The sequence below is a fragment of the Osmia bicornis genome, chromosome 4 (assembly GCF_907164935.1).
Source record: "Osmia bicornis bicornis chromosome 4, iOsmBic2.1, whole genome shotgun sequence".
NCBI lineage: Eukaryota > Metazoa > Arthropoda > Insecta > Hymenoptera > Megachilidae > Osmia > Osmia bicornis.
Window position 1 is genome coordinate 11,549,364 of NC_060219.1, and position 23,223 is coordinate 11,572,586.

At 36.5% G+C, this 23,223-nt stretch overlaps 2 protein-coding genes across 7 annotated transcripts in view; one reads left to right on the plus strand and one right to left on the minus strand.

The window, feature by feature from the left end:
- The window catches only part of LOC114878419 (protein expanded), a 53,367-nt gene extending 39,006 nt beyond the window's left edge, over positions 1-14,361 (minus strand). For all 4 annotated transcript variants that reach the window (XR_006829338.1, XR_006829336.1, XR_006829337.1 and 1 more), the window contains exons 1-2: positions 13,933-14,361; positions 1,033-1,083 (exon numbers count right to left, since the gene is read on the minus strand). The gene's annotated coding sequence lies outside the window, so the exon portion shown is untranslated. The remainder of the gene's footprint in view (positions 1-1,032; positions 1,084-13,932) is intronic.
- A 616-nt stretch (positions 14,362-14,977) lies between these two features.
- LOC114878417 (WD repeat-containing protein 26) lies at positions 14,978-23,170 on the plus strand. 3 transcript variants are annotated; one of them, XM_046285598.1, is made up of 13 exons: positions 14,978-15,433; positions 15,794-16,030; positions 16,579-16,738; positions 16,817-16,987; positions 17,204-17,377; positions 17,590-17,775; positions 17,861-18,127; positions 18,214-18,359; positions 18,436-18,644; positions 18,723-18,917; positions 19,057-22,326; positions 22,393-22,654; positions 22,957-23,170. In XM_046285598.1, exons 1-11 carry the CDS (start codon positions 15,420-15,422, stop codon positions 19,110-19,112), a joined length of 1,815 nt encoding a protein of 604 aa, XP_046141554.1. In that variant the 5' UTR covers positions 14,978-15,419; the 3' UTR covers positions 19,113-22,326; positions 22,393-22,654; positions 22,957-23,170. The 3 variants fall into 3 exon arrangements, with proteins under 3 accessions (XP_046141554.1, XP_029048057.1, XP_029048056.1); XM_029192224.2 differs by having other exon boundaries at positions 15,537-16,030; positions 19,057-22,654; XM_029192223.2 differs by having other exon boundaries at positions 19,057-22,654.
- The last annotated feature ends 53 nt before the right edge of the window (positions 23,171-23,223 follow it).

Consider the following 23,223-nt stretch of genomic DNA (forward strand, 5'->3'; position numbering starts at 1 on the left):
ATGACCATAAGAGAAACACAAAGTTCAATGTACAAAGCTACGAAAACACGTTACGCGGGAATATTTCGCTGTTACGATAATACTGAAAAGAATTTTCGACGATCAAATTATAGCACGGAAATGATTATTTCCGGGCGTGTTATTATGGATAAAGCGAATAATGATCTTTCTGGATATACGTTGGAGCAGGATTTATATTATCCGTATCCGTATCTGATAGGAAAATTTACAATTAGACTTTTTCCAATTCGCGTACAGGCGTCTAATAAACTAATAACAAGGATAGAATCAAACTGGGAAGTCTTTATTCTTGTTATATATTAGATAGCATCGATCAAGCGGTATGGAATCTCTTCGTCTACAATTTTCCCAATCGACGAAGAACGATGCTGGTTCGTTGATCTGAATCCGTACGAGCGAAAATGATTCATACGTTTCAATTATTCAACTGGTCGATACAACATTCTCGATACTCGATACTCGATACTCGATACGGATAAAACCTGTTTGCTCGAAAATAAATGCATTTCGTTCATAGAACTCGTAACGTAACTTTATGTTAATTATTAATGAATTATATGTTTTTTTTTTTTCAACAAGAGTTGAAAGTATTCCGAGTAATAACAAAATATTGTAACAAGTTAAACTTGAAAACATTGAGTTTCTGGCTGAAAAGCAAAGGGTTAACAGGTATCGCCTCGATGCCATAAAAAACGAAGCAACAAGTCTTGTAAAAAGAAAATTTCAAACAAAACTCGCGTTTCGTCTTACGAAACAACTTCCAGGCGCCACACATCTTCGCTATTCAAACTTGACCCTCTCCTCGACATTAGAATTAGGATACTTTTTATCATATATTATAGCGTGATGTAAGCTTCATCTTTGCGTAATCGATGTAACATGCGTTAAAACAAATTAACGGTATTTTTTTCTTTTTCTTTTTCTACATCTCGACATCGTTGATAATTCTATCATTAAAGTCCTTTTTATACTGTTATTGAAAAATCATATTCTATCGTATTATAATCTTACCTAGATTCTCCCGTTCTCCGAATCCTCCGCCTGCGGCTCGCACAGCTGCACCTGCAACAGAAATAAGTTTCAGATGATAGTGTTCCACCTGTACGAAACTCGATTCCATACGGATAACAGAGATCGAAAATGAAAAAATATCGCTACATTGAATTTGACCTTAATAATCTGAACTAATTAAAAGAATTTCTCTCGTTTTCATCAAAGGTTAAGCTCGAAAGGAACAAGTGGTATTTACAGTATAACATAATCCCCGATATAAAATCGTTCTTTCTAGTTGGACAAATCGGTGTAATTTAATCGACAGTAAGCCCGAGAAAGCTGTAACGAAGTATGCCGCGATGTTACGCGGTCCGGTACACAGGATCCTGAAGAGAAGAGGCACGGTGGTGAGCGAGCGAGTTTAACGAATCTGAAGCAAAAGAGAGAGAAGAAGCGGCCGTCTCGGCCAAGTATTCCAGGTTAATTTTACCGAGCCCTAAGGAGCGCATGCGAAGGACCGGCGTGGCGTGCCGTGCCGTGCCGTGCCGTGCCGTGCCGTGGCGTGGCATGGCGTGGCACGGCACGGCCAGGCGAAGGATAACGCTAGCAGGGCTCATCGGTTGGACGGTGCTCCAAGCGAACGAAGGACGCCCGCATTCCACGCCGCAACCTGGTATATAATACGAGGAATTGGCCGAACAGAAGAAGAGAGAAACAGAGAGGTAAGGAACGAGCTTTTTCTCTGCCAGAAGAAGAGCAAGATAACTGAACGGAGACGGAGAGTAAGAAGAAGACGAACAAGGACGTACAACTGACAGAGAGGTGGTTAAATCAGTAAGAACGGGGTAGTTGCGTCTGCATTATCCTTTTCGCATCCTCCTCGTCTCCTTTTCCTTCGTCATACATACAACTAGTAAGTAGACCAAGTATTCCTCTTATCCGTTTCCGCTTTAACTCTAGAATCTAGATAGACGCATCCTTCCCTATTCATTAGTAACCATTCATTTCTAATCGCTATCTCTGCTAAATCAATATTCGAGACGATGCACTTGACCAGCTCTCTATTTTCACTCCAACACAAAAAATAACTGTTCGGAGGCTGTGCACTCCATTGAACCTCTGCTTAGAGCGGAAGTAAAGCAACGCGCAGAGTGCAGAGTGCACGTACGGCTGCTATCCCGACACAGAGGATTCTACAACCGAGATTGCTCGTTTTGCCAGCAAGCAGCTGCAACTGGCAGCCGCCCTTATCGTCGTCCTGGCTTTCACCACTTTGCCAGGTCGCGACGGCTTCGTGCCGACAGAGTCGCCGTGATAAAACGGAGATCGCGAAGGGTAAAGCGATTCTATGGAATAAAGGTAGAGGCGTGTACGCGGTATTATTCGTAGCTGTCCAGTTAGGCAGAGGAGTCCCCTGATGGGATTATAATGTGAATATAATGGCAAGCTTCCGCACTACGCAACCCTTTCATCTCCCACTGCTGCGGTCTGCCTTAACCTTCCTTCGAAAACCCTTTCTCCCTCTCCGAAACTTGAATCGACTATTCCGACGATTTTCTGGAGCTTAAGCCAATGGACATATTTTCTTTTTATTTAAGTCACCTGACGCAATGTGATCGAATAAAATGAAAAAAAAAAAAAGAAAGACAGATCTGTTGAAAATATTCCAGGTTGCCTCGCCTCGTCTCGCCACGCCTCGCTTCGATATCAGTTCCTCCTATCTAAGCATACAACATACCAGGCATATTTTCCACCAACGTGATCAAACTAGAAGTAAAACGTAACGATTGCTATCACTAGTAGAAAAACATCTAATGAAAACTCGTCGATTACGCAATTTTTCTCGTATTCGATACGATACGATACGCGAAGCGATGCGACGACGCGACGATCACCTGCGGCAAATCTCGATACTTCCTACTTTTTTTTCTATCATTTTATTTCTTTTACATCGAAACGAAACTCATGACGCAATCCGAAACACGTATTAATTGGTATTTGTAATATGTCCGGTTACGGCGGGGAAGAATTTTAAATCGTAAATTACAAGCACATATTAAGTAATGGGTCCCCTTTGCAATCGTGTTTTACGTTCAAGCAAAGAAACCGAAAGAGTCACGTTTTTCTCCGATAAATTACTCTGAACTTGACACATCGAATCTCCCGTGTATCGCGCTTAATTACATTCCATGACTCGTGTTCGTTTGCGTGCAATCCTACTTACTACACCTGACTGCATTACTATATTTAACACTCTTTACCATATATGATAATTAAACGATCGGTTGCTAGACTTTATCGTTAAAGATCATAATCATTTTCCCTATATAATATCGCTATTAAGAGGTGAGATTTCAAAAAAATACCATATTTCAATATAAAACCATCTTCCATTTTACTCGTGCGACACGTTCCCCGTGTTACTTCTTTTTTATCGCTTCCCCTTTATAATTCAGGGATGAACGCACACGCCCTGGACGTCTTCGTCCCGATACGATGGAACAAGTTACGACGTCATGTGACGTCCGACGCTTCGACGCTTCGACGCTTGCATAATGGCACGATAAATCAACGTCAAACGTATGGTTCATTTTCCTCGTCAATTCGCTGAATAACACCCCGTTCACCTCTCGCTATTCGATTCCGAACTTTTAACGCATTCATAGGCTTACGATTTTCTAACGGCGCGACATTTACCGTCATCGCAGATTCCGCAAACTCCCTGTTCACGCACGATTCATCGTGTTTCACAAGGTAACCAGTTAAAATACGTATACCATGAAAATTGAAAATTCTTCGTGGAAGAAAAACCTTTACCGTTTTGTCATTTCGAGTTTGCATTGTTTTTGAGATACAGAAATACGGGATTGATGGCGTTTTATATTTTCATTTTGTTTCCTATCTCGCAAGTCATTGTATATTATTTTTTTCAGACAACCTGTATACCTACTTGCGTAGGGATGCATTTGTGCTTCCATCTCTGCTTCCGATGCACCGTAATGCAGAAAATGCTGATTTATCATCGAGATGTAACAAGCGCGTGTATGTTCTTTCTACTTACAGACACTTCTCGTACTCGTAACTTCTGTTTCATTCAACTCCGGAACTGGTTGTCGGAAAATAGTTTGAAAAAATCGATACGATTTATTTAACCCTTTGACCGCGAGATTACCTATATGTACTCTCCTCGAAACAAAATTACACCCCGGTGTCTTGCGATAATATGATACAAGGATTAAATCGAACATTCTCACGAATCTCATACGAAACGATTATCTAACCCGTTCGCACAAGCTGAATATATTCCAGTCACCAGCAACTATCCAAATTACATGCTTGGTCAAATGGTTGAGACGAGATTTTTTAGGCACATTTACGAGTCCTTTCCTAGCGGATTCAAACTGATCGAACAGTATACATAGAGTGGAAAGCTAGTGGCCTCATTCCAAGGAATTCCCAGCAATTCCATTCCATTCCATTCCATTCCGTAGCGAAGCATTCGGTTCGATCGCGCCTCAGAAGTACATAAGATATTATGTAAGAGCAGTTTCCGAAGAATTTCGTGTACCAATCGAGCCATTTGCCACACGACCATATACCAACATATATTTATGTAGCCGAGATACCAGAAAAACGATCGTCGGACGACTCGTTTGTATTCAAGAAGCTGTTCCACTTGCGTATAACGGTAGGAAAATGTTATTGTAGAAGAATACGAAACGATCGGTCATTTACGAGAATGATTCAGAATTTTGAAAATTTATGCTGGACTCTTCTAAAATGAACTGAAATAAATATCTAATCGTTTCATTCTAATTCCTTCTTTTCTTTTGATTATTTCTAATAAAATTTTCGGATGGGCTACATCCCCTTCCTCTTTGACTCCACCATCTAGTTACAACTAGCCAATAGCTGCAGGAATATTAATCTTACGATGCAGAAATAGACTGTTGCAATCTAGCTTAGCAATAATCTACATCAGCTGGTATACCCGGAGCCTAATGCACTTCAGGCTGGTAGGTTTAAAAGCAGATGGGCTCCCATTCATCGTTAGGCATCGCACGACGTAAAGCATGTTCGCATATCAAACTGCCGGCTCCAAGTACTTAACGGTGGACACCAACTTTCGCGAGAATACGAATTTTATTGGTGTAATTAACGTAACGCGTCCAGATACAAGCATTCCAACGATGCAATACTTCAATTACCCGGTGTAATGTACGTCTAATAGGAAAATTAACGAACGTACCGTAAGTGCGTCTTAATTACCCGGAGAATTCACCGGATATTAAACGTTGACGCGTACGATCCTTTGAAATTTATACTTTACTCGAAGAACGCAACTGGAAATTGTAATAAAACGATAAGATCTTATAGGTAGTCTTCTACGTACATATGTATGTACCTATATCCTCCGTTAACCCATTCGATTCTTCGATATCTCGTAATTCCATGCCTTTTATTTCACTTTTGCCACGAGATATCCCCTGCCAAATCTGTTTATCAATCTTTATAAATTAATTACACAGTAAAAATATTATATTATAGATAACCATCATTTTCTTTTCTTAATGGTAATAAAAATTGGTAACAAAATTGGAACCCTGTCTAAATACCTTCCCTTGCAGAACAGTTTTGGAAGAAAAAGAATACCCTTTTCGAAGTATTTCAACTTTTTTCAGCACTGTCAGTCGACGCAAGTCGATTCGAAATGACTATAAAAAGCATGGAATCTACGCCATTAAGGTAAGTTTTTCGTAGGAGGCGAAATGATTGGACTGGACAAAGTTGAAAATGACCGATTTAAACGAATCCCTGGAATTTTCTGATTGCACGGACGTACGTCGAACCAACAGAACGGCTACATCGTGGAGGAGTGCGGAGATGGTAATTATACGGTGCAGGGCGGCGGGACCATTCGACTATTTTTCGGCCATACGGCCGCAGGCAGCGCGTCGTTAGTTTGATAGTTCCCGGATACGGCAGCCGTACGGTTAACATTTATTACCACGTTCGTGTCATTCAAGTTTAATAACAGTGACGCGAGGGCAGAAGCAGAAAAAAATAGATGCGACACGCAGCTCGATTCAAACGAAAGTACTACTAATATTATCGATAACGCGAATAAGGTATTGCCTCCGATAAATTGTAGAAAGATGAAAGAAAAGGCGTAGGGGACGCCATAAAGCTTGATCCACGCCTAGGAAGCTGGAATGCGTAAAGATAACTAAAGATAGTCACGTTGAATACACTACCGTTCAAAAGTATATCCACTCTGGTGATGAAAAAATAACATTCCGTTCACAAAGTAAAAGAGTTAAATACATATTTTGTAAAGATGAAAAAATAGAATAATAAAGGAGGAAATATTTTCGACGATGAGTGGTAGTGTAGGTCCGCGTAATGGCCAGGACGTGGTGTGGTTGTCGTGTAAAGTATTAAGTATAAAGTATAAAGGAGTTATGCTCGATTATGCTTGGCCGGGCGTATAAGTGGCGCGTGTGCGCGTACATTACCGGAGAAAGGTTGTATGCGTGGGCGTTGCACTCGCGGTGCATTCGCGCGGTGCACACAGGCGCGAGTGGTAAGTAGACACCGATAAATTGACAGATAGATATAACGTATCGTGGGCAAGATAATCACACCTTCGAGCATGCTGCACCACACTGTTAATTAGACCATAGACCAGCTCCGGCTCGGTGTAAATGCACACATTAATCGGTCAGCTAGGAAGAAGCTAGGAATAATAGATCCAACTGGAATGATACAATCACACTCTATTAGAAATTAATGTCTCTATTAATTTCGTATTTTAACAGAAGAGAAATACAAGCGATATCCAATATTTCCAATAATTTACAATGGTCTTTTTAATTTTTCATAATCAGAATTTCAATTAGGAGGTATAAAGCGTCACGTTAGAATGCTACGTCGTTTACTAACACTGACCTTTAATTCGATTGTTCGTTTTTATTCGTCGATCGAACGATAGGTCAGATCAAAGCCATCGCTACGGAACACGTTATCTCACAGTCCGTGACGGATGACACAATGGAGTACATTGACACTACGTGCCACGCTATCTGGCAGTACCTCACCTCGTACCTGCACATCTATATGTATAACCAGAGAGAGGAATATACGTGTGCAGACAATTCTTGTACACGCATCGATATACAGGCGCACGCAGAACGTTACGAAGGTGGAGGTACTTTCACCAGGTAGCCAAGTTGCACGATGCACGTCGGATAGCCAAGAGCAGCCCACTTTGAAACTGGCATTCCGACTACACGCTGCATACTGCACCCTATATGCCCTATGCTTATATTACCCACCCTCGAATCAACCCTCAGATGACGGAACAGAGTTTCGAAGAAACAAGTAAATACTAACGACCAAGAAAGTTTGCAAAATTTATATCGACGAGGTATGGTACATTGACACCTCGCGTTGAATTATTATTTTAAAATCTACATGTATGTACATACGCGTGTAGAATGGCACCTCTGTACTTTCACCAGCTACCCAAGTTTCTCGATACTCACGATACGTTCGAGGATGCTACGAATATTTCATGCCTCTCGAAGAGAACGTCATCGAAAATCTTTTCGTTTCTAATTACGCTTCTTAATTTGAAATCCAATTTTTTCCGATTAACCAGCTGATCGAACAGTAAAGAAAATGAATGCTATTTCAACTTTCTTTTCCGTCCATCCTGCTCGCCATAAATTTAAATATCACACTGTACAAGTGCAACACCAAACCTGAATTCTTGGCTGTTTGAAAAGGAAATCTTGGATCGTTAGGTTCACGATGATGTCCCCTCGACATATTCTGAAATCGTTAGCTTTATCGCTGGTCGAGTAGTTTTTCGTGGAGAATAAGAAGAAAATAAGAGGAGGGATGAACGTTTAGGTGCGTTACATCTTCTCGCAAGTCCAGCAGTTACTGTCACACACGCCCACGCGATTTCGTGCAAAAGACGATAATAGCGCGTTTAAGTAGGTATAAATTCCGTGGTATAACTCTCGTGACTCCGTAGGGCGTTCAAGTGTGCCGTTAATAACCGAAGCGAAGGAAAACGGTGCAAGAAAGCAATGAATTTTCAAAAGCAGAAGACACATTCTTTCCTTCCTTCCTGCCTTTCTCTCTTCTTTTTCTTCATCTTCTTCTTCTTCTTCTTCTTCTTCTTCTTCTTCGACTACTAGGTGGGTGGACATGGCGAACAGGCTACGAGAGAGTATTGGCCTCGAGAGAGCTGATCAAAATGGTCGAATTTCCGAGTAGGGGGACAAAGATATTTTGAAGAAAGCTTCGACAGCCACGACGACATCGGAGAAAGCAACTCGAACGTAACGGAGCGGTTGTGGAAATTTATTCGATATTTTAATATCATCTTTCCTCTCTGAAACGACGCGGAACCGTAAAACTTCAACTAAACACGACCACCGTGTTTATCGTGTTCATCTTTTACTAGCTGATGTTAGATCATTTTAACGCCATTTTAACGCCTTATGAAGCATGTCTAATGGCGAAGTACGTGAAAGGTCACTTTAACGACTACGTAATTGGATTCGAGTGTATTAGCCTGGTCTGGAAACCTTCACCGTGTTCCCAATACTCTTATAGTTTAATCTCATGTACATAGTAGACAAAGTATTTGTTAATTGTTAATGACCTAACTATCGCGAGCGAGGTTCCAGTCTAAATTGGATGAATTTCGAATAATTGACGATATTAATGCGTAAAATCGTGAAAGTTGAAAGGGTTGATATAGAAAAGCGTCGCGTCGGGGCAACGTGGCTGGTAGGCACGGCAATGTTGACCAGCTCGCTCGCAAATCGGGTACAAGGTAAAGGATTCGTACGTGAGTGGCGTTCCAACGGCATCAGGTTTTATCGTGGATCGTACCGCGGCTTCATTATTCGTTTCTGGCACGTACGGGCATTCACACCCGTTCCAGCCACGATCGGGCTTTCTTTCCTCCTCCTTCCAGAGCAGAACGAAGAAACCACGACGATTCCTTTGGCCCGATCCAACCTACGGCCCTCCCCTATCCAATCTACTCGGATACATAACGAGTAGTTCTCGCGTTCCTTCCCATTTCTACTCTTCCCCCTTTACTTAATCCACCAGAGATCGGGTCAAGTTCAACAAGAAAAATTTTCATACTAGGGAAAGTACCACCCTCCGGCAATCGGTTACTTGGAAATGTTCTTCAATTCTGACGGACAGATTCTACCTAATCGGCAACCTTTCCACTTTTAAGAAAATAGATGATAATTGAAGATGAATAAATAAAAATTTATATTTTGCGAGCCGGCCTGGCCCTCTGAATCGGAGGACAAGGCGTGGAATTGTGTTTGAAATAACCTTGGTGCGGTTTGAGGTCCGGCTGCAACGTGACCGTGAAGGTCGAAACACCGCAAGCCCTTCGCATAAATTCCTTTCTATGCTCCTTCTCCCTAAGTTTACCCAAGACGACGACGAGTGCTTCTCGACGGAATATCAATGATGGTACGACATAAATTATTGAGAGATGCCCTCGCGAGTTGCTGAGAAATCACCTTATCAAAAAATAGCGCTCCTAACTTATTTCATCCAGCAGCAAACAAATGGCGAAATGGAAATACGAAGGAGGCATGCGGGTATCCTAAAATATTCCAATAAGATCTGGAAAGTTTATCCCCATGGAAGATTGCTATATTTTAACCCTTAAAGCATTTCATGTTTCATAAAGTATTTCAGCGGAAATAAATTGAAAAAATTCCTTCGTTATAATCTATACAGAAGGAATGCAACGTTCGCGCGTAAATAGGTAAAGAAGACACGAAGAAAAGGCAGGGATGTAAATTGAATCGAAGCGCTTACCTTGAGCGCTTACCATTTAAATCAACAGGATTCCAACATGCTCTACGAGAGAAGCTGCTAACTATTGGACTTCTAGCACAACAATCAACGATACCAAAGAGTGAAAAGTTGCAGTGAATGCTTTGTAAGCTGGCAATAAATTATAAATTGTGATCAGGCAGGCGGTGTTGATCGATGCATTATGGATCGGATTATGCAGCTCGAACACGCCGAGACATCTGTAAACTAATCATCCCGTTTTACATTTAATCCTCGACTCTCGATCGTATTCTCTAATCTTTCACGTTTCAAGACAATATATACTTTCTTCGCTCTGACAGGATAAGAAAGAAATTTAGTTCTATCGCCTATCGATTTAGATAAAATTCAAGCTGGTCTCGAACTTAGCATCGAACTCAACGAAGAATGCTCGTCATGGATTATTTATCACCACCCTCTGTGTCTGTGTATCCGTGTATCGTGAGCTACGTGATCGTGTTTCCCCATGTGAACGAGCAGCGAAAGAACGAATCGAGTCGAATCGAGTCGAATTGAATCGAAGCAAGCTACGATCGTACAGGTTTTCGAAGCAATCGATTCGAAACGGTACACAAAACGAACTGTACTATGTATAGGATATACACGCGAAACGATCCTTTGCTCCTCTTCACGATTCACGGTTCACAATTTAGGATTCAGGATTGTCCGTGTTGCGTTATCGAGATATAATTATGATAATGCTACCTACCCGTTGCGAATTTCGAGAGATTGCCCAATATCCTTCTCGGTGATTACACCTCGTTCCCTAATTATCGCGGTTACGACGAATTCGCAAAACCCAATCCCTTCGACGCTGTTATCATTTTATTCAGACATTTCGCGCCTTGGTTCAGCTAGACTTTCGTTTCGCCTCCTGACCCGCCAACTAGCCTTACCGGTTGCATCGGTTCACCAGATCTGAACCGTATGTTGTTGCGTTCGAAGATCGATTATAAGCGTGAAATAAGAGATGAGAAAAAAGTCTGAAGGGAAGAGAAGAAGAGGAAGGCAGATTTGAAAAAGAACAAGTTGCTGCTTCCAGACTTTATATAGAATCTGGACTGTGTAGCTACCGACCACCATCTGTCGTCTGACTATAGATACTAATCTTCAACGTTGAAGAGATAAAGGGAAAGGGAAAGAGATCGAGCTTTGTCTTAGCCGACCCTTTGGCATTCCTTCCTTCCTTCTAGCCAACTTCAGCCCAAGAATTATAATCACCCGGTGCTATCCTCCAAATATTTAGACCTTCCTAGACAATTTTTACAGCTCCAGAAGACTCTGTTCCTCAACGGAGCGACAAAGAAGAAACGGACAGAATCGACCTGAAGAGACGAGCGAAAGAGATGGGAAGAGAAGCACCTGCGCGCCTATCCGCCTTCCACCACATTCTTTCGGAAAAATAGAAAAATAGCTCGGAATTCTTGGACGCTTTCGCTTTCAGACTCTCCATATGCCATTCCAATAATCGTAGAAAATTGAGAAAAAAAGAGAAATATCAAACGATCGACTTATTTGGATAAGTATCGATCAATTTTCCTTCCAGAAAATGCTGCTACACTGGACAAAGATTCCAACTAATAATTTTTTACTATTTTATATATCCAAAATTTGAGAAAAATGATGGATACCAGGGTAGGTCACTCGTCAACTTTCCACGAATCTCTACTTGAAATAAACGTAGGCAAAAAATACCAACGATTCGAAACATCTCTAACTACCTACGTTTCAATATTTACCATTAATTACTAAGTTTCCTGAAATTTGTCTGTTTCTCATCAAGGAATTTCTTTGTTCCCTCGACTCTTGAAAATAAGGAACCAACGAGAATAAGGTCACGTACGAAGATGTAGGTATCGTGACATCATCGCGATATCATTCATTACGGTTCTGGTATCGTATAGTTAATCTTGCACACTCTGGTATGCCTAAATTGTACGTGATACAAGAAATCTTGCTCCAAATTTCTTTGCTTTTACTTCTCCAATGTCCGAGGATTGTAATTGATCTCGTCTTGTAAAAGATACAATAATATACCGAGTTATTTCGAAAACTTAAATTTTCTTCTTCGTGTTAGATGTAACGCAAACAAATGTACTTTATTTGGCTCGAATACTTTGGATGATTCTTTCCAGCTAATACATGCTAACGGTGTTTGAACGACCTTTCGAATGTCTACCGAAGAAGAGATGCCTGGCTATTATTTACCCTGGCACAAAGACCTTCAACGTAGCCCCGAAAGGTATTTTGCACGGGTAATATTTACCCGGAGCAAACACACACAAGTACGTACAAGGCAACAGAGCGAGGGTGCAACTGTTACAAAACTAATCTAAATGTTGCTAGTAACTATAATACAATCGTATTTACCTATTCAATGAAACTTTACTAATTCTAATTTATTCAAATGTATCGTATCAAATAGATTAAACAATTTCGTAGCCACAAAATAACAACTATTTACTTCGATCGTATGATACAAATCTGATAGGAACACTTGGAACAGTCGCTTTCAGTATTAGCTATTAATAAATATTTCATTTTGATCAGTAATAATTGAATGGAAACGATACTTTCCTATGTCAAACTACTTTCAACTGTATAATGCAGGACGATAGTCACGGCTATCGTTTCCTACCTACATATTAACATTCAACACGACAAACTTTGGTTGAAGAGAACGCCGCATCGAGTCGAGGAACCGTTCTGTGCCTACAATCAGACATTTCTGTACTATGTATTACGGTTCCATATGCGGTAAGGGCTGCGAATTTAACCAATTAAAAAATAAATCACGTTCGCGTGATTTCATTCAAATTTTTCAACCACCAAAAACTTTCGTCTACTGATAAAATTATATTATAAAAAAAGGGCTTAAAATTTAAATAATAAAAATAAAATTACATTCAAATTGTCGCTCTTTCGGTGAACCGGCATTTTTTTTAATGCAATTTTTTAAAAATTATTCATCTAAAGTATCTACGATGATTATCTAACACCGAAAGTGTGCTTTATAGATCATTCGTGTTCGCAATGAGATTACTTTTCTCATTGTCAGATATAAACCAGAAGTTAACCTCAACAATAATGGATACACGCGGTCGAATGCGCGGGTGCCGTGAGTCGGAATGTGCGCATGCGCATCCACTGTGGAATGTGCCCTCTCCCTATCGACTACCTCTTCTCGTCCCGCAACTAGCGATGAATTCGGAACACTTTCCGAAACATTTCCAATATTATTACAAACTAACAGTTGAACATTAAAGAAACTTCACTGTATTTATCCAAATAACTAATAACGTTATTACTACACTATTTTCTCTCATACAAAAATCCTAACGAACAAAATGATACTCTTCAATATCGCTGATAATGAATATTTATATCGTTTGTAAACTTTTTACCGTTCATTTTATTCTCCAAAACTCTTAAATATATGTAAATATATATGTAAATAATATCTTATGTAAATAATTATACCGACAACAATTAAATACTCCTCGTTATAGACTAAAGAGATATCATTGTAACCTTTCTTATCGTGTAAATATTAAATTTACAATACATAATTACAAAATAAAATTGCAATAAGGCTTTATTTAACGTTTTCAGACTAGATGAATCATCGACGTGAAAGTCCAAAAACCCTAGACTCTAGAGTCTAGACTCCCCAGATTAAAAACTAGGCTTTTGAAAAACATAAATGCGAAATAAATATTCAATTATTATATGTATATGTGTGTATGTATACACATACAATATATATGTATATGTATAAAGAACATTAAAACAAATAAAAAGACAAACATGCTAATATTCTATACTCCACTATACATTATGTATATTACATTTTTATAGCGTTTCAATCATACTATTAGGCTCGCGCCTTTTAACAAGATGGCGGCGTACCGAAATATGTTGTCATGACAAAAATTCAAAGTGCAAATTATCAACTTCGATATTACAATACATATAATAAGTGATTTTTACTAATAAAAATTCAAAATAGACGAATGTCAAAAGACTTACCTTTTCGTTGCGTACTCGATGATTTATCTCGGCGAAAAGAACATCCCGGCGATACACGTAATCCGGTTAATCCAACGTAACACAAAGAAGCGTGCTTTAGGCGCGCAACAAGTGGTAACGAATAAACACTTTTGTGTGAGAATATTATAAAATACACAACACCACACAAATCGCACGTATGCCGCCGCTTACACGAGATTTTATGATTTCACGTCAACTTCGACACGACGAAATTCTTTCCCTCACATGTTACTCGAATCATGAAAAAATCGTTTTAATGATATCGCGAACGACATTTTAGCTCGAATATAATTCATTAACCTCCTTATTAATTGTTATACGTGCAAGCTTTTTATACAAATTTAGGACACAGTTCTGTAAAACGAAACGTGCAAGACTTAACGCAACACCAACACAACATCCCTCACCGGCGGCCGGCAACCGACTGTCGAGCGGCGCACCGGCGCGGCGCATGCCGATTCCTCATAGTCGATTCGATAATTCTCGCCGCGATTCTACCTCGCACTTTAAAAACTACGCGCGAATTAAGTCAACTTGACATTTCGCACAACTTCTATACAATTTTCCATTAGATATTGTTTCAGCTCTTCTGTGTATAACTTTATTAAGTTCCAAATAAATATAAACACACAAATTTTTACCGGAACTCGTTCAAATTTACCTTGAAATTATCTATAACAATTTTAAATTGAACATAGTCACTTGTTATTGCATAATTAATTCATCAATCTTTACTATAATACAACTTTTAAACTGAAATGATATTCTTTCTTTTTAATCTTTGTACACACATAATAAATATTTACATTTTTTATTATCTTTTATCAGTATTGTAATAATGGAGCGTTTAAAATTTGCTAAAATTCCTTGAAATTTCTTGAAATTCCTTGATAAATATAGATCAAAATACCCGCTGTATTATTTTTTTATCAGACAAATGCTACCATCTTACGGTGGAAATGGTAGCTGAAGATATTTTATAGGTTTAGAAAAGCAACGTATCTGAGCGGACATAGCGGGCGCCATAGTCAACGGAACTATCTGCAAAGATCACAGTGTGACGTAAACGACGATCTAAACAAGTATCAGCTGTGTAGCAGTCATTGTTCGTATCCGTTTTGGCAGTCGTACAAGAATTCTGTTTTTCTTCGTTTTCTGATCGTCGGGCATCAGGTCCGACGGGATAAACGGTATACGCATTAGTTGGAAAGACAAGTGTAAAAAAAAGGGGGGAGGCTACGAGTTTTCAGTGCAACGCAACCGTGGCTGCGTGCGTGCTCCAGCCCCAGCCCCACCAACGATCTTAGGGACAATAATCGTGTGAAAAACGGGGCGGTACGCGCATAAGCCTGGCCTCGAGCAGCGAGTCAGACGACGGTGGACTCGCTCCGCCACCGTGCAAAAGGTCCCGTAGTTCTCTCCCGACTACCCTACGACCAGCGGACGAGCACCACACCGATCCTGAGATGGAAAACTATCGGTAACGCAATCAGGGCCCTAGAACACCGCGAACGCGTAGTCAACACACGAAGGGGCTTACCCCCTTCGTAATGACGCTCTCACGTGTATCTTCTTCCTTGCAGAATCTCAAGACGTATCGACGTCGGATTCCTTTCATATCAGCTGTCTATCAAGCGGTTTTCTTATTTCTTGAAATCCTTGCATCGAATAGTCATAGATCTTTTGTATACAAACATAGAATTTTAAAGTTTTTCCAAAAAAAAAATAAAAAAGAGAAGAGATATTTAAGTCAAGATAGGATGTACCGATTAATACACATAAGTGCTAATATTGCGGAGTACTATTGTCATCACGGGTAACATTTCCGTGTGCATGACAGCATAATGCAACAGCAGACTTCAAACGGTGGCATTTCCTCCGGGCTTCAGCAAAATGGCTCTACAGCTGACTCTGGTGGACCTCATGCAAATGGCAACGTGATGCCGGAATCGGATAATGACATCAATGGTGTGAATGGGGAAACGAATCAAAACTTAGGACCTCCAAAAATAATGGACAAAACTAATCAAGATATTGTCAGGCTCATTGGCCAGCATTTGAAGACAGTTGGACTTAAGTATGTACTGTTTCTTCGCTTTCTGCATATTTATATGTTATAACGAATTAAAAGTACATCATTTTAATGGGAACTATGCTTCCTATACTACTTCAACTTGAATATCTGATATTATAATTAAACTTTATTTCTATTAAGTATCAGGTATTTTCTTTGTTTCTTAAGTTTTCTTTGTATGTACGCATTTATCAGAAGTATTGTATCACAACCTATCTGGACTGCACAGTACGTGGTGGGAGAGAGCTAATTATAGAACTTTGAAATATAGTTGCTAGTATCTTCAAGTTATATTTGCTTTATAATGATATAGGCAATGGAAAAAAGGGTATGCGCGTAATAGATGTACAAACTGTATTTATAATAAAGTATATTGTTATATTCAATTTAATGTTTAATAACATATATTATAAAACAGTTCAGTTCAGATCAGTAGGTAGAATAAAATAGTTGCTTCAACTAAATAGAAGTATGTTTTCACAAAATTATATAATTGATATGTCTCATTATCATTGATATTTTATAATTAACTGTATGAAATTTGTTTTTAGTCGTACTGCGGATCTTCTTATGCAAGAGTCAGGTTGTCGTCTAGATCATCCTGCAGCTGCAAAATTTAGGCAGCATGTTATGGATGGAGACTGGACCAAGGCAGAACATGATCTTAGCGAGCTTAAAACGTTTTTAAATGGCGCAAATCAAAGTCTAGTGGTTAGTATCTTCTAATTTTTAATTTTTTAAGAGCTAGCCAGCTACGAACGATACGTCACGATACACTTTTATTTACAGGAAATGAAGTTCTTATTACTAGAACAGAAATATTTAGAATATTTGGAGGAAGGATTAGTATTGGAAGCATTGCAAGTTTTACGCAATGAACTCACACCTTTAGGCCATAACACAGGCCGTGTCCATCAATTATCTGCATTTATGATGTGCAGTGGACGCGATGAATTACAGGTATTACGTTATGTATTTCACTAACAATATGATATTGTATTTTACTCGCACGTGTGTAGTAAAATATTCATTATATGTATATGTATCTCACTGTATTATTGCTCTTCCATTACTAATAAATTTTTAAAGAATTGAATTTTGTACGCTTATAAAAATATTCTGAAACTAACCTGTTACTGAAAATTTGATCACTAGCAAATAGACACTTGTTAACAGACACGTGCAGGCTGGGATGGCAAAGGTGCAGTTTCGAGAGCTGCTCTAATGGACAGACTACAGAAATATCTGCCACCCTCTATTATGTTACCACCACGACGCCTTCACTCTCTCTTGTGCCAAGCTGTGGAAATGCAAAATCAACAGTGTACATACCATGTAACGCATACTCAGGTATTGATTATTTATATTATTTCACTTTTAAAATTCGAAGAAAATCTTATTTCTAATATTAGTCAGGTTTCAATCAAGTTTTACTAATGTTCTCTAATGAAATTTAAACGTAGAATATCCAATGAAAATTACACTGTCTTCAGATCCACAAATATTTCTTCATTTCTTGTTTTACATTGCTATAATTAAAATTATTTTTTGTTACATGTTAGACAAGTTTAGAGAACGTATCGTTACTCGTGGACCATAGCTGTAGCAAAGAGCAGTTTCCGTGCCATACTATACAGGTGCTCAATAATCATTGTGACGAAGTATGGTATTGTAAATTCTCTCCCGATGGTCGTAAGCTAGCTACAGGTTCTAAAGATATGACTGTGATTATTTGGGACGTTGATCCAGTAAGGAAATTATTAATTTTAATAAAGTAAGAAATCTTTGTTTTAAGATAATAACAATTTTTTGTTGTTTTATTATTCAAAATAGGAAACACTGAAAGTAACACACAGAAAAACACTAGAAGGTCATACTTATGGAGTAGCACTAATTGCCTGGAGTCCTGATAGCAGTCTTTTAATCGCTTGCGGACCTGAAGATTGCCCAGAGCTTTGGCTCTGGAGCATCGACCCACCTGATTACGAGCTTCGTGCAACAGTTACTCAAAATACCGATGATTCACTTACCGCTTGCGCTTGGTATCCCGATTCACGTAAATTTGTGGCAGGAGGTCTTCGTGGACAATTTTATCAATTTGTAACATCAATTTAATTTATTATTTAATCGATTTCGTTTGTATACTAAAGTACCTATATTTTTTAATGTACAAACTGATATTTCAGGATATCGAAGGAAACGTATCAGAATCTTGGGAAGGAGTTAGAGTAAAATGTTTATGGTGTAAAAACGATGGTAAAACGGTTCTAGCTGCTGATTCGCATCACCGAATCCGAGGATATAACTTTGACGATTTATGTGACTTTACAATGTATAAAATTATCAACAAAATTCTTTATTTACGTAATATGTTGTAATATTTTTGGTAATATTTGTTTATATTGCAGATTACAAGAAGATCATCCTCTAATGTCGTTTAGTGTAAACAAAGCAGACCGGCTTGCACTTTTAAATGTAGCTAATCAGGGTGTACATCTTTGGGATTTACAAGACAGATGTTTAGTGAGACGTTTTCAAGGTGTTACTCAAGGACATTTTACAATTCACAGTTGTTTCGGTGGTGTAAATCAAGATTTTATCGCATCTGGCAGCGAAGGTACGTACATTAAACATTCTACAATTTTACAGTAAAACAAGACGTATATTTGACAAGACATATTTGTTTCTATTACAGACACTAAAGTATATGTATGGCATATCAAAAGAGAATTACCTATAGCAATTTTAACAGGACACAGTAGGACAGTAAATTGTGTTTCATGGAATCCTGTATATCATCAAATGATGGCTTCTGTATCAGACGACTGTACAGTGAGAATATGGGGACCTAGGTCATCCTCTCCAGAAAAAGGTGAAAGTGACAAGACTGGTAAGTTTATCAAGCTTGATAATTATTTAATCGTTGAGTGTAACATTAATATTGAATATTGTTGTTGTTCTTTTTTTTTTATTTTTCATTTTCATACGGATAATGTAAGACAAACACAAAACTTTGTCTTTAATTTTAGCGCCGTTAGAAAGTAACTCTTCAAATGGTAGTGGATGGCATGAGATGGTATCGTAGCGAACTACAGTATATCAGTGCCCCCATGACCTCATGGTGTTCAAAAGACTGTCATATTGATCGTCATACTGACTTTTTCCTGCCCCCAGCAGCTATCTCTTTATGCCTCGTTACTGTAAGTCTGGATAAATGACTACCATTGAGAGTAAATGAGAGATACGTTAGCATCAACTGCTAATTCATGAAAGAGCAGTCGGCCGTTATTTGAATATCTATTTCTTTTTGATTAATTAATTTTGTATGCAACCTTACGGCCCGTTTGCCTGTAAAGATTAAACTCAAAATTACGAATGTGAATTATTGATTGAAAACGAACAGCATAATATGTGTCGACTAATATAGGTTATCGTAAAATATAAGTTCAACAAATTCCGTCTTAGCGTTGATGTAAAAAGAAAAATTAATGTGCATTAGCAAGCAAGAAGTACTACAAGAATTAAAATTTGTGATTTTGTGAGATCATCATGAAAACTTGTTTTGACAAAAATTATGTCAAATTTGATCTTTCTAAAAATAAAATGCTGTAAATAACAATGTCGTGCGTAATGAATTTCTAATTAATTTTTTTAATTATTAATGAGGGTGATACTGTTTTCATTTTTCTCTATACATATATGTAACTGCCATCTTACATTGGTACATTTATGATGCAGTGTAAAAGTAACACAAATATTACATTTAGACGTTTAATTTCCATTAAATAATTTGTAATTATGTATAACTCAGAAAATTATAAAATTTGCAAACGTTTCAACTGTATTATAAAATCAAGATTAATCCTTAATTTCAGAAATGTAACAGTTTTGCTATTAAAAGGATTAAATTGAATTTGAAAGTTGAGCATAAATCCTAAAGTTAGTACCTTGATTCTGTACTGTGATTTCATATTAAAATCTGTGCAGTTGGTGTCAAAAGTTTATAAATACTACATTTGCCTTAATATTATCACACTTGTAAGAACTCTAAAGTAATGTCAACAAATTACACAGATTTCGAATATCTGTGACAAAACATTGGTTGCTTAATACTAATCAAATATCTTTGTATGTTGCATTTTCAGTTCCATAGCTACAGAGCAATGAAAATTGTCATTTTATACCCATAAGAATATTTTGAAATTTCAAATCAACAAAAACAGTTATAAATCAGGCACATATTCTATGAACAGTTCTCAATTTAAACACAAATGTTACTGTATTTGTATGTAATATGTAAAATGTTCTATTATTCATAATAAGTATTTTTCATTTTTCGTAAAATATTTGTTAATCATTGAATATAAACAAATCTTATATATATATAATGCAATATATTTTTTTTGTTTTCTTTTATTGTTTGAAAATATAACAAGATTAAATAATAAATCTTAAAATATGTTCATAAATGAAAAGACGAAAACACTAAAATGTTTTTTCCTTTACTAATAGGCAGTTGAAAACAAATTGGATGGTTTCAATACATAAAAATCTTGGAGTATGTGTGTACAAATACTTTTAGAAGAAATAATATTATAAACACATTTACATAACAGGAGAGTTTTACACAAAGCATCTATAGTTCATGCCCCTAAAATTATAGAGAGATAATATGATACCAATCACTATTATCATTTGCATTTACCTGTGGTGCCTTAGCACTTTATAATCTAATTAAAAATTTCCAGGAATTTCTCATAATTTAAAGTAATATGTAATTTAATATAGTTTGCAATATAATAAACAGCAAATAATAAATTTTACTTAAAAGTTAGTATTAAATGGCATTCACTATTTAATATATATCAGTGTCATAAATTTTTCAGTGATAACGTTTTTTTCAATCATATTTTCTAATAGAGGCAAAATAATATTGTCTCTTTATAATCATCTATTTTTATATTTGTTCATGAAATATAGAAGAGCAATAACGAAAATTCTTAGAGATCTTCTTTTCTATAAAGTTAGTGTAATACAGTAACTTGAAATACAAAATATGCCACGTTTGACAAAGTAAATATAGAGATTTACATAAAAAAATTAATCATTTAAATTATTTTTTGTAAATAGGGGGCGAAAATATTATAAATACATATGTAATCCTAACAATTAAAGGAAAGTGGTTTTATATTTAATTTATAACAAAGAATGTAAAGTAAATAATTCAAACGAAGTTAATACTTTTTAAGCAGTATTATATTATGTTGAAGGATCATAATAAAAATGTTTTAATAATTTTGAACCAGATGATAAATCGATATATGTATATGTATACAAAACAAAAAATACTGAATAATTAATACAGAATAACATTTAAGAATTAAAGATGATGTCTTTACATGACAGTTATGTTTCCATAGTGCAATTGAAGTTGTTTATTAGGATGGCAAATATAATTAGACTATAATATGATTCAGCTTCGTTAAAAAAGTAAAATTTGTTAAATAATAATTATATGTACATTATTATCATTCTATATTTTTAAAATTTTTAGATTTTAGTTTATTATTTCGTATGTACATAATATAATAAATATATGATTTTATGCAAAGAACTGCCGTTTATTACAATAGCAACATGTGTTTATTCTTAAAATATTTGCTATAGCTATTTCATATTAAAATTGTGTAATAATAGGTACTAATTGTATAACTTTAAGACCAATAGTGCGTGAATTCGTTACTTATGTTAATTTATCTAAAATATTTTAAATAAACTATAAGAAGTCAGATATACATATGTGTGACTAAATATTTCTTTATACATAGAATGTATGTAATAATGAATATTTCTTATTTTTCAGAAATGGAAATGTATTTCATAATCTTTTAAAGCATAAACTTACATCTTGTACCAACTTATTCTAGTAAGATATCGCTCTAATAATAGGTTAAAAAATTGTAATAAATTCAATAATAGATTAATGTAATAATTTTGACATTAATGACATTAAAATTGTACTAAATTTTGATACATAATTTGTGCTTAATTTTAAATACTCTACATGTAAAATTAAATAAAATACCATGTAATTTCTTGTAACAATTAGAAAAATTATCTTAATAATTATATTTTTATTGCTAGATCTATGTACAATGAATACTAGTTGCAGGTAAAGTTTTAACTGCCCTTTAAAATCATATTCCCTGTTTAAATAATTTGTCCGTGCTTATGTATATAAAGCTGTATAATAAATATTCTTCTACATTATTTAAATTGGACTACTTCAATAAAAACAAGTATTTATTTGTATTTACTTAATTTCTTAAAAATCTTGACAATATATCGAAATGATTTGTTTTAAGTGTTTCACAGCAACGGAAGTGCCGTAGGATTTCTTTTTCCTGTCGAATTGGAACTCGATATCTCGAAAGATACTTTACCTACCTCTTTGCCGTATTGATAATTTCCATTTTAGGAAATCGTATTGCTATGTATTTAGTATGCTTCACAAGGAACCAAAAAGATCTTTTTCTGTATTCAAATCAGTTAAGATAGTTATCATTCTCGAAGCTGCATGTTTTGTTGGATCATATGCATTTTGGTCCTATATGAATAAGTCTCAAGGTAAGTTATATGTATCACTTTTTGTAACTCTTTTATGTTTGAGGTTATATGCATTTACGATCCTGGTATTTTAATTTGTACTTTTACAGTGTTACATATTTTTAACAATTGATATTTTAAAAAGTACAAAAAACATTTGCAGAAAACATATGAAAATCATAATTAAATGTCACAATTTGGATTTTCTATGATTTAATGAAGTTGTGTTCATACCATTATAATTTTATATCGTAATTTATAATGAGTAACATCTTTGTGAATTTGACCAAATAAATGTTAATATAGACATCAATGAACGTTAGATTGCAGGTATTTTATGTATCAGCACTTTCCATCCATACTAAGTGGTTATTACTATCTTTATGAAAAAACATATAAGGACAATAAACTAAGATTGTTGGATCTCTCGTTGTGGGAAAGTCAACAAAATGAATCTTAAATTTTGTGAAATTAAGACTTCCTACATCCTTAATAGGTAGTGGTGGCTTAAAATATATTTAAAAAGAAAAAAGAAAGGTATGTATACATGCACTTTGTTCCTGATAACATTATGTATATTGAGGTTATTT